Below are 14,818 nucleotides of genomic sequence, written 5' to 3' on the forward strand. Positions count from 1 at the left end.
AAGTTAAATGAAAAATTTGAGCCTAGATGCCTTCTTCCAAAAGGTCTGTCTAGAGCTTTGTTGTATTAAGGTAGTACGAAACACCCTGACTTAAATAAATTTTGTTCGTTTATTTTTTTCATTAAATTTGGACAAATTATTTTATCTGACCTCTTTACAAAATATAAAAGTTTCAAAAAACATGAACCACTCACTTTATCGGAAAATATAATAAGATATAAGTGCAGTTTGTCAAACACTTGTTATTGACGTTGAGAAGCCTAGTTTTTCATCAAAAATATTACCTGATTAAAACGTTCAGCTGATTTTTACAGCGGTATCTCCCTGAAGTATTATGTACTACCTAATAAACAATATGTAACTCAACTACAAAATACCTCTGGCAACCCGAAATACTGGATAGCTTTGAAAATATAACTGATTTGATTACATATACAAAAATATGAAATATATATCGAAAGGTAATGCCTACAGGTAATTTTACCATTTATTTTGAAACATTATTACCAGAAAACCATATATATGACTCAAAATTAAATCTATGGCAAATTAAAATGCTAGCATATGAAAGGTAAGAATATTATGTTACTAAAATCGGAAATTATTACAGTGATAATGGTATAAGAGTGATACAGAAGGGGTATGTTTTTTATTCACGATAGAAGTGAGACATTTAAAGACGTATCGTACCCGTATCTGAAACGTTGACGTATTAGCAAATTTACCTGACCATATCGGGAAATAGGTATTTAGTCGGATCTTAACACGTACTAGTGATTTGTTTAAAACCGGTTTTGATAAAAAAAAAAATACACGAAGAAATGTCGACATGTTCAGGATTTAATTAAATCCGTATTTCGGTAAGAGGGTGCAAGCACACGATTTTTATTGCGTCTTACATTTTGAGAAGCGAATAATCTTTAACTACTTTATTCAAATATTGTGTAAAAACGTCAATTATGAGCTATGAAAGTCAAGTGACTCGATCATTTTTCTGAGGAAGTTTTAAAAAATTGCAAAGTATAAAATTGAGAATGGAAATGGGGAATGTGTCAAAGAGACAACAACCCGACCAAATAAAAAACAACAGCAGAAGGTCACCAACAGGTCTTCAATGTAGCGAGAAATTCCCGCACCCGGAGGCGTCCTTCAGCTGGCCCCTAAACAAATATATACTAGTCCAGTGATAATGAACGCCATACTAATTTCCAAATTGTACACAAGAAACTAAAATTAAAATAATACAAGACTAACAAAGGCCAGAGGCTCCTGACTTGGGACAGGCGCAAAAATGCGGCGGGGTTAAACATGTTTGTGAGATCTCAACCCTCCCCCTATACCTCTAACCAATGTAGTAAAGTAAACGCATAACAATACGCACATTAAAATTCAGTTCAAGAGAAATCAGAAATATTTTTACAGTAGGTTAGCTTTCATTAGTCTTCACTATCTGTAGATTAACAACTGTTGGTTATATTTATAATTTAGAATCATCATTGAAGGTGGAGCACGATTGCACAGTTAATTAATTGTATTGATGTGCCATTTGTATGCAAAAGTGACATTCCGTTGTATTATGTGCCAATTCGAAAAAGTTATGCGAGTATTATCTCCCTTTAACAGGTTCATTATCTTATAATAAAGTTTAGGTTTCTGATATAATTTTGAATAATTACATATGTGTCAATTCAATATATTTTAGTGTTTGTTATTGGTGTATGAAAAACATTGATGTACGAGTATAATTTCATAAATTTGAAACGTTTAAAATGATTGCATACCAATATAAAGAACCGTTCATCATTTTTGAAAAAGACTATGAATGAAAATCGAATTATTATCTTCCCTTGATAATACATTGATTGGGAAATGAACCAGAGTTATCTAATGGTAATCACAGAGAGGGACTAGCAAGCAATTGTTAATTGTAGCTTATTCAACGTTAACACAATTTTCCACTATAAACGAATGTTACTTTATACAAATATAAGGACTTTGTTAGCTAAATCTACAAATTTTATCAGATATTATGATTTTTTATTGCAATAGATTAATATGCTACGTATGTGAACGTATCTATGGGTTATTGCTTAAAGTTGATTATTTACGTGTTTAAATAGTACATGTTTATGTAGGGTACTTTTGTTATGTTAGATGTCTTTCGGTTATTTATACACTATTTTTATTACACGATTGATTTCAAATTATATATATTTCTAGAACAGGGATAAGATTGGTAACAAATTGGGAAAGGGTGATGAAATTTTTGTTCCCTTTCATTTTTAATGTTTGAACAAAAATGCGTTGCTGCTAAATGTATCAGAATTGGTATCAGTCACCAAACCAACTCTGCTGATGTTGAATGATTCATTTATAAGCAAATTTAAAGTACGAGTATAAATATTGTCTTAACTTTTTCTTCTTTTTTTTTATTATTCAGCTTTACGCCTGGGTAGTTCTAATAATTTAATTATCGAGTGCTAACGTATATACATATACATGACACGGGTTATGTTCTTCTCAAATATTTCATGATGGTATAATACTAAACCCCTAACAGGAGGGATTGTGCCTGATGAAGACATAATCTTTCAATCAGTTTAATTGAGGTCTGGAGCTGGTATGTCAGTAACTGCTTGTAGTCTTTTGTTATTTATGTATAATTGTCATTTTGTTTATTTTCTTTTGTTTCATATTCTGACATCGGACTCGGACTTCTCTTAAACTGAGTTTTACTGTGCGTGTTGTTGTTCGTTTATTTTTTCTGCATTGGCTAGAGATATAGGGGGAGGGTTGATATCTCAAAAAACATGTTTAAGCCCACCGCAATCCCAAGACAGGAACTTCTGTCTTTTGTTAGTCTTGTATGATTTTTATTTTAAGTTTCTTGGTATAATTCGGATTTTATTATGACGTCCATTATCTCTGAACGAGAATACATACTTGTTAAGGGCCAAGCTGAAGGACGCCTCCGCGTGCAAGAGTTTCTCGCTGCATTGAAGTCCCATTGGTGGCCTTTGGCTTTTGTTTGCTCAATGTTCGGGTTGTTGTTTTACTGTACGTATTGTTCGTTTGTTTTTGCTACATAGGCTAGAGGTATAGTGGGAGGGTTGAGATCTCAAAATACATGTTTAAGCCCGCTGCAATTGTGGGCATGTCCCAAGTCAGGAGCCTCTGTCCTTTGTTAGTCTTGTATGATTTTTAATTTAAGTTTCTTGTGTATAATTCGGATTTTAGTATGACGTCCATTATCTCTGAACTAGCATACATATTTGTTAATGGGCTAGCTGAAGGACGCCTCCGGTCGAAGAGTTTCTAGCTGCATTGAATCCCATTGGTGGCCTTTGACTGTTGTTTGCTCTATGTTCGGGTTGTTGTCTCTTTGACACATTCCTCATTTCCAATCTCAATTTTATTTCATAACATGTAAATAGATTGAAATAAAAAAAAACACGTGATTGTTAAATTGTGTAGATGTTAGCTTCTGCTGTAGTCTATGCTTTCATAATTGTATGATAGGTATTGTAAGTATATACTCTACTATCGTAGAAACATAATGTTTAAAGCAGTAAATGTAACGATAGATATAAGAGGTCAGGATTTTGACATACAAGAAGCAAGTTTATGATAAAATTGGGGAATGTGTCAAAGAGACAACAACCCGACCAAATAAAAAACAACAGCAGAGGGTCACCAACAGGTCTTCAATGTAGCGAGAAATTCCCGCACCCGGAGGCGTCCTTCAGCTGGCCCCTAAACAAATATATACTAGTCCAGTGATAATGAACGCCATACTAATTTCCAAATTGTACACAAGAAACTAAAATTAAAATAATACAAGACTAACAAAGGCCAGAGGCTCCTGACTTGGGACAGGCGCAAAAATGCGGCGGAGTTAAACATGTTTGTGAGATCTCAACCCTCCCCCTATACCTCTAACCAATGTAGTAAAGTAAACGCATAACAATACGCACATTAAAATTCAGTTCAAGAGAAATCCGAGTCTGATGTCAGAAGATGTAACCAAAGAAAATAAACAAAATGACAATAATACATAAATAACAACAGACTACTAGCAGTTAACTGACATGCCAGCTCCAGACTTCAATTAAACTGACTGAAAGATTATGATTTCATCATATGAACATCAGGCACAATCCTTCCCGTTAGGGGTTTAGTATCATACCATCATAACATATATGAGAAGAACATAACCCGTGTCATGCCAACAACTGTTTTTAGAATAAATGTGTTTAGTTCCGATGCAAAGACCTTATCAGTGACTCAATATTAACGCCAAAATATGCAATCTTTAATGACTTGACAACAGTATCGTAATTATATCCCTTCTTAATAAGTCTATTCAAAGGTTTTGTAAGTTTCTGAGGTGAATACTGACACCTTTGTGCTTTATAAAGAATATTACCATAAAAAATTGGATGTGAAATACCTGAACGTATTAGAAGTCTGCATGTTGAGCTATATTTACGAATGATGTCTTTATACCGATGATAAAATTTAGTAAATGTTTTGACTAGTTTGTGATATCGAAAACCCTGGTGTAATAATTTTTCAGTAATACATAAATTTCTCTCGTTAAAATCTAAAACATTGTTACATACACGAGCGAATCGTACAAGTTGAGATATATAAACACCGTAAGATGGTGACAAGGGAACATCACCATCTAAAAACGGATAATTAACGATAGGAAATGAAAAATCATCCCTTTTATCATAAATTTTAGTATTCAGCTTTCCATTAGTGATATAGATATCAAGATCGAGAAAAGGGCAGTGGTCATTGTTAGTATTAGCTTTATTTAAAGTAAGTTAAAGAGGATAAATTTCATTAATATACATACTGAAGTCGTCATTATTGAGAGCAAAATATCATCCAAATATCTAAATGTATTATTAAATTTGTTTATCAGATGTTGTTTCGATGGGTCTTTGCTTATTTTTGTCATAAATTGTAACTCATAACAATACAAAAACAGGTCCGCAATAAGTGGTGCACAGTTAGTCCCCATTGGAATTCCGATAATCTGACGATATACGGAATCCCCAAAGCGAACAAAAATGTTATCTAATAAAAATTCAAGGGCATATATAGTATCAAAGCATGTCCAATTAACATAGTTGTTTTGTTTATTGCTACTAAAAAATGACCTAAAAGAGTTTGAACATTTATATTCACATTCTGATTTTTTGAATGCCCATTTAATTAGGTGTGTGAATTTTTTCTTAATGAGAATGTGAGGCAATGTGGTATACAGGGTAGAAAAATCAAAACTTTGAACAGATTCAAAATCACCAATATAAGCATGCAATTTATCAAGTACTTCCAACGAGTTCTTGACACTCCAAAAGTAATTTATTCCACTATTTTCGAAGGCCTTATTTGAACAATTTATTATCAGGTTTTTAATTGTACCAAGTGTGCTGGTAAGAAGAATAGACAATTTCGTAGTTGAACAATGGCTTGAAGACGAAATAAATCTATATTTGTAAGGGGTTTTGTGTAGCTTCGGAAGCCAATACATAGTTGGGACTTTCATTGTATTTGGTTCTGCTTGTAAAGCGGTGGCTAAAAGTTTATGTTTGTTACAGATTTCGTTTTCTGAAAATGGAGTCAGTTGGAATGTTGGTGAATTGGTGATTTCCTTTTTCAGAACCTCAATGTAAAATTTACGTCAAACAATAATAATATTATTAGCAGCTTTATCTGCCGGAACAAAAACAAATTCCTTGGCTAGTTCTTTTAGTTTACGTTTGATACGAGAAATAGGTTTATTGTGGTTATTGTTTATAGTAAAATGTTCTTTAAAATGTTGAATACGTATATCAACTATCTTCATGACTGAATTAAAAAAAGAGTCCAAAGATTTTTTGTCAGCTTTTTCCCGTTTTATCCATTTCATACAGTAAGTATGGAGTGAGTCGTGGATGATATTACGACACTCATTCCAATTAATAATTGACGGGGGACGATATTTAGGTCCTTTACTGAGGAATGATTTTAACTCTCGGTCTTGGACGATGTTAAGATCTCCTGTTATAACATGGGAAATGGGTCCATAAATATATTCGGAATTACTGCAATTACATGAAGTAGGTGTATTTTCACTGATATTAACATCTTTACACAATTGACTATAATTAAACACAAATTTCCGGGTAGATTTCTTGTAAATATAACAAATAAGAGGTAGCTCAGTATTGTCAAAATATCCAGGGATTTGTTCTTTAACAGAATGGTCGTTAAATATACCGGCAATATTTACAAAATCAAAGCCTTTATTGACATACTTAATTTTAATAAAATGTTTTTTATGATCTTCAGGGCGATCAATTTTGGGAAATAATTTAGAATAACAATATGCCATAATAATTTGAACAATTTCATACTTAGGACTGCTATATGAAATTGTGTTGCAATCCTCCAAAATTTTATTTAACTTATTAACCGGTAACGAACAGAGTTTTTTTAACAGATAATGTCTGCCGTTGTTTTTTGAAATAGAAATTAGGTCCGAAATATTGGTATGATTGGCCCGAAATTTTCTTTGATTGCGATTTGTTCTACGACCGTGAGAACGTTTTTTACGAACAGTTTTAAAAACTATATCCAAAATGTTAACGGAATTGGTTCTAGATATATTACCAATTCCCATGATATTATCATTTAGACCGAGAGAGTAAACTGTCTGTAATTTTTTAATCCAATTTAATTCAATTATTTTCCGTGATCGTACAAACTTTGAATGCGATTCACCAGGCTGCTTATTTACTACTTAGGTTGAACTGCTAAATATTTAAAAGGATGGTTGTGCTTCTTAAGGTGTTGGTAAATAATACTTTTGAATTTATTGGGTCTTTTAAAACGATACAGATGTTCTTGAGTGCGTTTAGATAAATATCGTCCAGTTTCTCCTACGTACTGAATACCACACCCCGGTTTGTTTCATGTGAGTAAATAAATAATACTGTTTGTTTTTCAAGTTATATCAGTTTCAAAATTTAAAGAAAATGTGCGACCATTAAACGTGGACCTTACCGTATTGTTGGTGGAAAGACGGGGACATGTAAGTCATTTTTTGGCATGACACTTTTCGATAGAAGGGTTACCACGATTTTTATTGTTAAAAATGTTAGCGATGGTAGTATTTTTAGATAACCGATTTTGAAGATTGAGACGTGTGTATACCCTTTGAACAAGTTTAGTATTTAGTAATTTTCCATTTCTAAGTTTCATAATTGTTTTGTTAGTGAATTATATAATAAACGAGCAAAGATTGGCGTCCAGAATATGAACCAGCATACAATAATTGAAGTTGAACACATTTAATACATCTATTAAATAATTATTAAATAACAATTTAGGTATTAAAAATGAAAGAGACCATAGTAGTCATCTACCTTTCACTTTTTTTTTTACTTTTTTCCCTATTCTTGATTGCTACATGTATTTCAACAATAAACAACAGATACTTTCATATACGTCAACGTATTAGATACAGATACGGTACGTCTTTAAATGTCCCACTTCTAATTGGAATGAAACAAATAGAAATGACATCAATCCTTAAATACGCATGTGCGATGCGACAGCTGACAGCGATCAAAAGATTATTTTAACTTTTATCAAACTTACGATCATTTGTTATTTATACAACAACTTTGAGACATGGCGTTACTTTGCATAAATTTTTACCCTTTCGAAACATCTTCTTCCTTGAGAATATAGTAAAGCATTGTCAAGGGATGTTGTATATAATTAGAAGTCTGATAGTCCTTTTTTCATCTTGTCTTGTCCTTTATGTTTCCGTCTTTGTATAACTTTGTATGATGCCTCGTATTGAGTGAGTGTCATACTATAGTGTGAACGATAAAGAACCCGTAAAAAATATCAGCAAACGTGAGCTGAAGGGTGTTATAGAAACCGAATATTGAATCTTACACAGGCAAATTTCACTCACATCAATTTCACGTGAATTTTAATTCATGTGAATCTCACGTGAAATTCACGTGAATTTCACCTCAAACGACCTTATACGTGAAACTCACGTGAAATCAGTTTTTGTGAGTTTCATGTGAATCTAATGTGAAACTCATGTGAATTTCACATAAAAATCACGGAAAAAATTTTCATGTGAAATTCACATGAATTTTTAAAATAGAGTATTTCAAATAACATCTTAATTTTCAAATTTAATTAAAATCATGAAAAATATCAAATTTTTTTATTGTAAATTTCACGTGAAATTCATGTGAAAAAATTCACATCAGATTCATTCGCTACGCACATGATTAACAATGTACAGTCAATAACATTAATGGTTCCAATTTTTCTGCACCAGATGCGCATTTCGACAAACAATAGATGTCTCTTCGGTGATGATCAAGTCCAAAATATTTGAAAATGCAAAGCTTATTGAAAAAATGATAATGCTAAGAAGTTACGTCGTCTTTAAAGGTTTTTAAAATTAAAATAAATGTAATTTAACTTAACAAAATAAAAATAAAACTAGACCAAAAACCTACAAAATAGATTATATCAAACATTAATTTTAAGCACGATTTGTGTTTATTTGTCATAATCAGCCATGTATCTTTGATAATTTTCAACAGTTCACCAGGGAAGATGGCAATGCAAATTAAATGAGATGGGTGAACACACTGAATTTTTTATCAATTCGAAACAAAAAAAGCACCTTTTAATATTAACAAAAATAAATAATAGTGTTGACCATATGCCTTATCATTAAAGTTAATATAATCAAGACTCTCATGGGTAGTAAAGGTCGTTAAAACCCCCCTCGTCGTCATATCAGAAATAAAAAAGACATAAAAAGACAGTTTTTTATTTCTTATATGACGACGAGGGGGTTTTAACGACCTTTACTACCCATGAGAGTCTTGATTATATTATCTTTAATGATAAGGCATATGGTCAACACTATAATTTATTTTTGTTAATATTAAAAGGTGCTTTTTTTGCAATAAGACTTGTGAGTTTACATTTTAATTCCATATGGGATAAAATGCCACCATGCGTCATGTGATTCACACTACATGGAAAACCCATAGAAACCAGCAAATATAAGATCTATTTTCAATCGTATCTAGGTTTAGATTTTCATTTATGAAGTAGAACTTGTTGATGAATAATCTCTGTAATAAATCTGACAAATTCAAAAGTTACCGGTAGAAGTAAGAGAAGGTAGACATTGTATAAATGGTAAGTCTTAGTCACTGATTTCCTACATGATATATATCTATGTAAAGGTAAGTTTATAGATGTTTAAGTCATATCATAAGTGCAGGTCAAAACCAGACAGGACGTGTGAGCAATCCCGATCAAATTGCTTTCTGAACGAAATTTGACGAGTTATGTGGACACGTTTGGCATGAACGTTTATTTTCATCTGCGTAATAAGACATTCGTATTTCTCGAAAACCTTTGTAAATAATTTTATTTTAAATATGATTAAATATTACTATTAACATGTACTTAAAATTTAAAAAAAATACATTTTGGATGCATTTTGATAATAATGAGCATTTCTTTCTAACCATAAAATTACATATATCGATATGATTGGATTGGTTTTTTTATCATATAAAAGTATAACAAAAAAAGAGAACTCCAAGGTAAATTCAATAGGAGAGGTCCATAAAAAACGGCCAAATCAAACGCTATCAATCAAATGAATAAAAAAAACTGTCATATTCAAGTCTTGATACAGGAATTTTTCAAAGAAAATGGTGAATTAAACATTGTTTTATAGCTAGATAAACCCCTCATTTGTATGACAGATGTTTATAGTTCCGTTATATAAATGTGTTTATGTCATAAACATCAGAATTATTTGTTTTAGCGCGGTTTGTATTTTAAAATATTAGGATGTCCTACAATTTATCTTCAAGAACACTCTTGAATGAATCAATGAATTCAAACGAATCAAACGATATCTTTAGCATACAGTACCCAGTAATTATTTTACCCTACAATTTCATTCAGTAATGACAGCTTTCTCAGATGTTTTTAGAATTCCCATATTTTTCATAGGTAGGGAACATGTGACTCCCTTTATCTTTCAATATGTCATGACGATAAACTTCTTAATTTGTAAACAAAAAAAAACTTGATATTTAAATTACATTCTAGGATATACTAAATATATGGATACTGGTTATAGTCTTAGGAACCAGTTTACACCTTTCAAGTAAGTAACTATTAATCTAGTTTCTTAATGATAGAGTACGGATACTTTTTTTAAGCTTAGGACACACTCATTACTTAGCAGATTCATTAGCGGGAGGGTTGGGATCCCGCTAACATGTTTAACCCCGCCACATTATGTATAAATGTGCCTGTCCCAAGTCAAGAGCCTGTAATCCAATGGTTGTCGTTTGTTGCTGTGTTACATTTTTGTTTTTCGTTCATTTTTTTGTACATGAAAAAAATTAATACTTGGATAGAGAGTTTTCTCATTGGCACTAATACCACATCTTCTCATATCTATATAAGAAGGATTTAATAATTCGTATAGGCGTTCTGTGTAAATGTATATTCAGAAAGCACTGCGGACGCAACACTTTTATTGAAATCAAAATGTCTGTGTACCTATTCACGTCTCGATGCAGATTATATATAAAAAAGAAGATGTGGTATGATTTCCAATGAGACAACTGTCCACAAGAGACCAAAATGACACGAAAATTAACAACTATAGGTCACCGTACGCTCTTCAACAATGAGCAAAATCCATACCGCATAGTCAACTATAAAAGACCCCGAAATGACAATGCAAAACAATTCAAACGAGAATGTTTGTCTCAAACTGTTTTACCAGATAAATAAAGGCAACAGTAGTATACCGCTGTTCGAAATCCATAAACCGATTGAGAAAACAACAAATACAAGTTAAAACTAAAACTGAGAGAAACAGATAATCAATCAGATAAGAATTAATCAAATTTCGAAACCAAGCAAAACATAAAATTTCACGAAAAGGCTAGCTATAGGAAATGGAAAAGTCATGAGGTTCACGAAAAGGCTAGCTATAGGAAATGGAAAAGTCATGGGTTTTATTTTGTATGTTACATTTCATAATTTATCTACAAACAGCCGGTTGTATCTCTGCAATGTATTTATAATCGTGAATCAATATATGTTATGCTCTGTTCGATTTCCATCGTACGTTAAAGACATATTTTGCATAATTTTGATTTGGTGTTATCCTGGTAATAGCTTTAATCTGTATGTCTATATTTTTTTTAATTCGTGACCTCGATAACAATAAAAGTGTACCAGGATAATAATCAAATACACCAGACGCGCATTTCGTCTACATAAGACTTATCAGTGACGTTCAGATCAAAATAGTTATAAAGCCAAACAAGTACAAAGTTGAAGAGCATTGAGGACCAAAAATTCCCAAAATTGTGCCAAATACAACTTATCAATGATTAGTGTATCATCAATAGGCGTGAGCACGACTGGATATTAAAACTTGAAATGTTGATACGAAACAACACCGGTAACACGGGTGGTAGGCGCATATACAATATTTCAATCCCGGTATCCTGAGTTTATTTAAAAGGTTTTACAAACAGTTACAAAAACATTTATTTATATCGCAATATTTATAGTTGTAGCTTTTATATCTTGGTTTCTAGCTGCCTGATTTGATGTACTAAGAGATTTATACTCTTCTTATGTTTATTTTTTTTTTCTCTAAAGGTGCTTGTGGAGAAGATGCATTTGCTTGTTACGATGGTAAATGTATTGAAGTCAATTCTCTATGTGATGGTTTTAATGATTGTGCCACTGGAGAAGACGAGCATGGCTGTAAGTAGAAATTATTTTATCTTATTCTCTAATGCTTTACACATATCACATGTCATGATTTGTAACAAGAACATATGAATTGGCAGTTTTAGAAGCTAAAGTACTATGGGTAATTGCATTGTGCGTCACCCGAAATGCAAATAACGTCACGTCATTGGTTGAATTTTCCTTTTATTTTTGGGACGTTCTTAACCAATCACGACGTGTTTTTTATGCCCCGTCCGTCTGTTTGTTCGTTCGTTCGTCTGTCCCGCTTCAGGTTAAAGCTTTTGGTCAAGGTAGTTTTTGATGAACTTGAAACTTAGTATATATGTTCCCTATGATATGATCCTTCTAATTTAGATGCCAAATTATAATTTTCCCCCTATTTCATGGTCCACTGAACATAGAAAATGAAAGTGCAATTTTCAGTTCAATGTTTTTGGTCAAGATAGTTTTTGATAAGGTTGGACATGTTGGACAGAGGCTTATTTATAATCATAAGGGTATCCAGAAGTAAATTTTGTAAAAATAGAATTCCTGTATGTGTGTATTTTTCTTGTAAATGAACTTAATTTTTCTGCAGAGAACCATGACATTCACGCTGTGGTTAAAGCTTTTAAAATTTTAAAACTTTCTTAAACTATCCTTGATTTGTACCAAACTTAGAAAGAAGCTTTTTTATGATCATCAGATAGTATGCAGAAGTAAGGGAGTAGGTCCGGTAAGGCCCTTTTTTGGCCCAAAAATATAACAGTTTTACAAAATTGTTAAAATGTAAACTTTTAGTTATTTATTGGACAGTTGAATGCTTCTGCTACACAAATATGGGCTGTTTTTGACAATACAATGCACATATATCGGGTTGTAGCACCATTAAGTCATGCTAAATTACTGAAATCTTCAAAATTCTATCATTTTAGTTAAATTTTAGACGGTTTCCGTGTAAAACGAAAGTGGCCGCATTCGTGTTCATCCTTAATATTGCAATGTAAGTTGTATTTTATGATAATACATAACATATATAAAGGTTGTGGATGAACACGGATGCGGCCACTTTCATTTTTGAAAAAAACAATCTGAAAAGTGACGTTTTTTTGCATATATTTGAGAGATTTTTCATATTTGAGCTTTAATCGGATCGTTTTTAATGACTTAATCAGTTAACATCTTTCACATAAACTAATTGAATCAAGTGAAATAGACAGTTTTAAAAAAGTGTTTAATAAGTGGTCAAAATCTTTCTTCAGATGAAACTGAAATTTGATACCAAAGGGACAGTCAAACTCACAAATCTAAAACAAACTGACAACGCCATGGCTAAAAATGAAAAAGACAAATAAACAACAGCACACACGACACAACATAGAAAACTAAAGAATAAACAACACGAACCCCACCAAAAAACTAGGGGTGATCTCAGGTGCTCCGGAAGGGTAAGCAGATCCTGCTCCACATGCGGCACCCGTCGTGTTGCTTATGTGATAACAAATCCGGTAAATGGTCTAGTTCGGTAGGTCACATTCATGAAAGGGAAGGGGATTGTAGTTACGATGTAAGTAACATATCCGATATCATTTGTGAAACGGTTATTCCATAACGGTCAACCAACTCGTGATGGCTCTGTAAAATTTACGAAGGGATGATTTCAACTTCACCATTTGGAACTCTTGGTTTAATAGCTTCCTTGTGAGCAGTAACCCTCTATCAAGAAAAGCATGATAGGAAATCCAAGCACGGGAATATCGTATCAACTGGGATATATATACCCCGTATGCAGGTCCTGCTGGAATGTTGCTACTTAGAAATGGAAAGTTCACAATTGGAAAGCTGACATCATCTCTTTTGTCGTAAAGTTTTGTTTTCAACCGACCGACATTGTCAATTAGGATTGGAGTCGAATGTAATCTGTAATAGATGGTTTATTATTAACTACAGGGTGTAATGCCAATTTCCAATGTAATGGATGATCTGTTTATTTACTACAGGGTGTAATGCCAATTTCCAGTGTAATGGATGATCTGTTTATTTACTACAGGGTGTAATGCCAATTTCCAGTATAATATATAATCTGTTTATTTGCTACAGGGTGTAATACCAATTTCCAGTGTAATGGATGATCTTTTTATTTACTAAAGGGTGTAATACCAATTTCCAGTGTAATGGATGATGTGTTTGTTTACTACAGGGTGTAATGCCAATTTCCAGGGAAATAGATTATCTGTTCATTAACTACAGGGTGAAATGCCAGTTTCCAGTGTAATAGATGGTTTATTATTTACTACAGGGTGTAATGCCAATTTCCAATGTAATGGATGATCTGTTTATTTACTACAGGGTGTAATGCCAATTTCCAGTGTAATGGATGTTCAGTTTATTTACTACAGGGTGTAATGCCAATTTCCAGTATAATATATAATCTGTTTATTTGCTACAGGGTATAATACCAATTTCCAGTGTAATGGATGATCTGTTTATTTACTACAGGGTGTAATGCCAATTTCCAGAGTAATAGATTATCTGTTTATTTGCTACAGGGTGTAATGCCAATTTCAATGAAAATAGCACTGTATAAATGTGGAGAATTCAAAACACTTTTAAGATTGGAAAATTTACATGTGTTCAATAACTATAATTAATGACAACTATATCAACATATTATATTATGTATAGGTAAATGTCCTAATGGTGGATTCAGATGCATCGGTGGAAAGTGCATAGACGCTTCAAGGCTTTGTAATGGGAGAACAAATTGTCCTGCTGGTGACGATGAGGGAGAATCAGCATGTGGTAGGATAGTTATATGTGACAAAAGAATAAGTGATGCTTTAGGACCTTCATACCTTACCACTTATGGTTTTCGATTGGGTTCTTGTTGCAAAAATATCAATATACTATATAGTATTTCATACTTCGGACTGTTGTTTGATCTTTCGTTGTTTTAATTATGTATCTCTTCCAATAATGAGTTTGTGCATTG

General features: G+C 32.5%; 1 protein-coding gene across 1 annotated transcript in view; it reads left to right on the forward strand.

Moving 5' to 3' along the window:
- The window catches only part of LOC139504067 (uncharacterized), a 98,137-nt gene that overhangs the window by 46,825 nt on the left and 36,494 nt on the right, over positions 1-14,818 (forward strand). The window contains exons 14-15 of the mRNA XM_071294125.1: positions 11,752-11,859; positions 14,512-14,628. Of these exons, the coding sequence (XP_071150226.1) occupies positions 11,752-11,859; positions 14,512-14,628 (225 nt within the window). The remainder of the gene's footprint in view (positions 1-11,751; positions 11,860-14,511; positions 14,629-14,818) is intronic.

This window comes from Mytilus edulis, chromosome 14 (assembly GCF_963676685.1).
Source record: "Mytilus edulis chromosome 14, xbMytEdul2.2, whole genome shotgun sequence".
Classification (NCBI taxonomy): domain Eukaryota; kingdom Metazoa; phylum Mollusca; class Bivalvia; order Mytilida; family Mytilidae; genus Mytilus; species Mytilus edulis.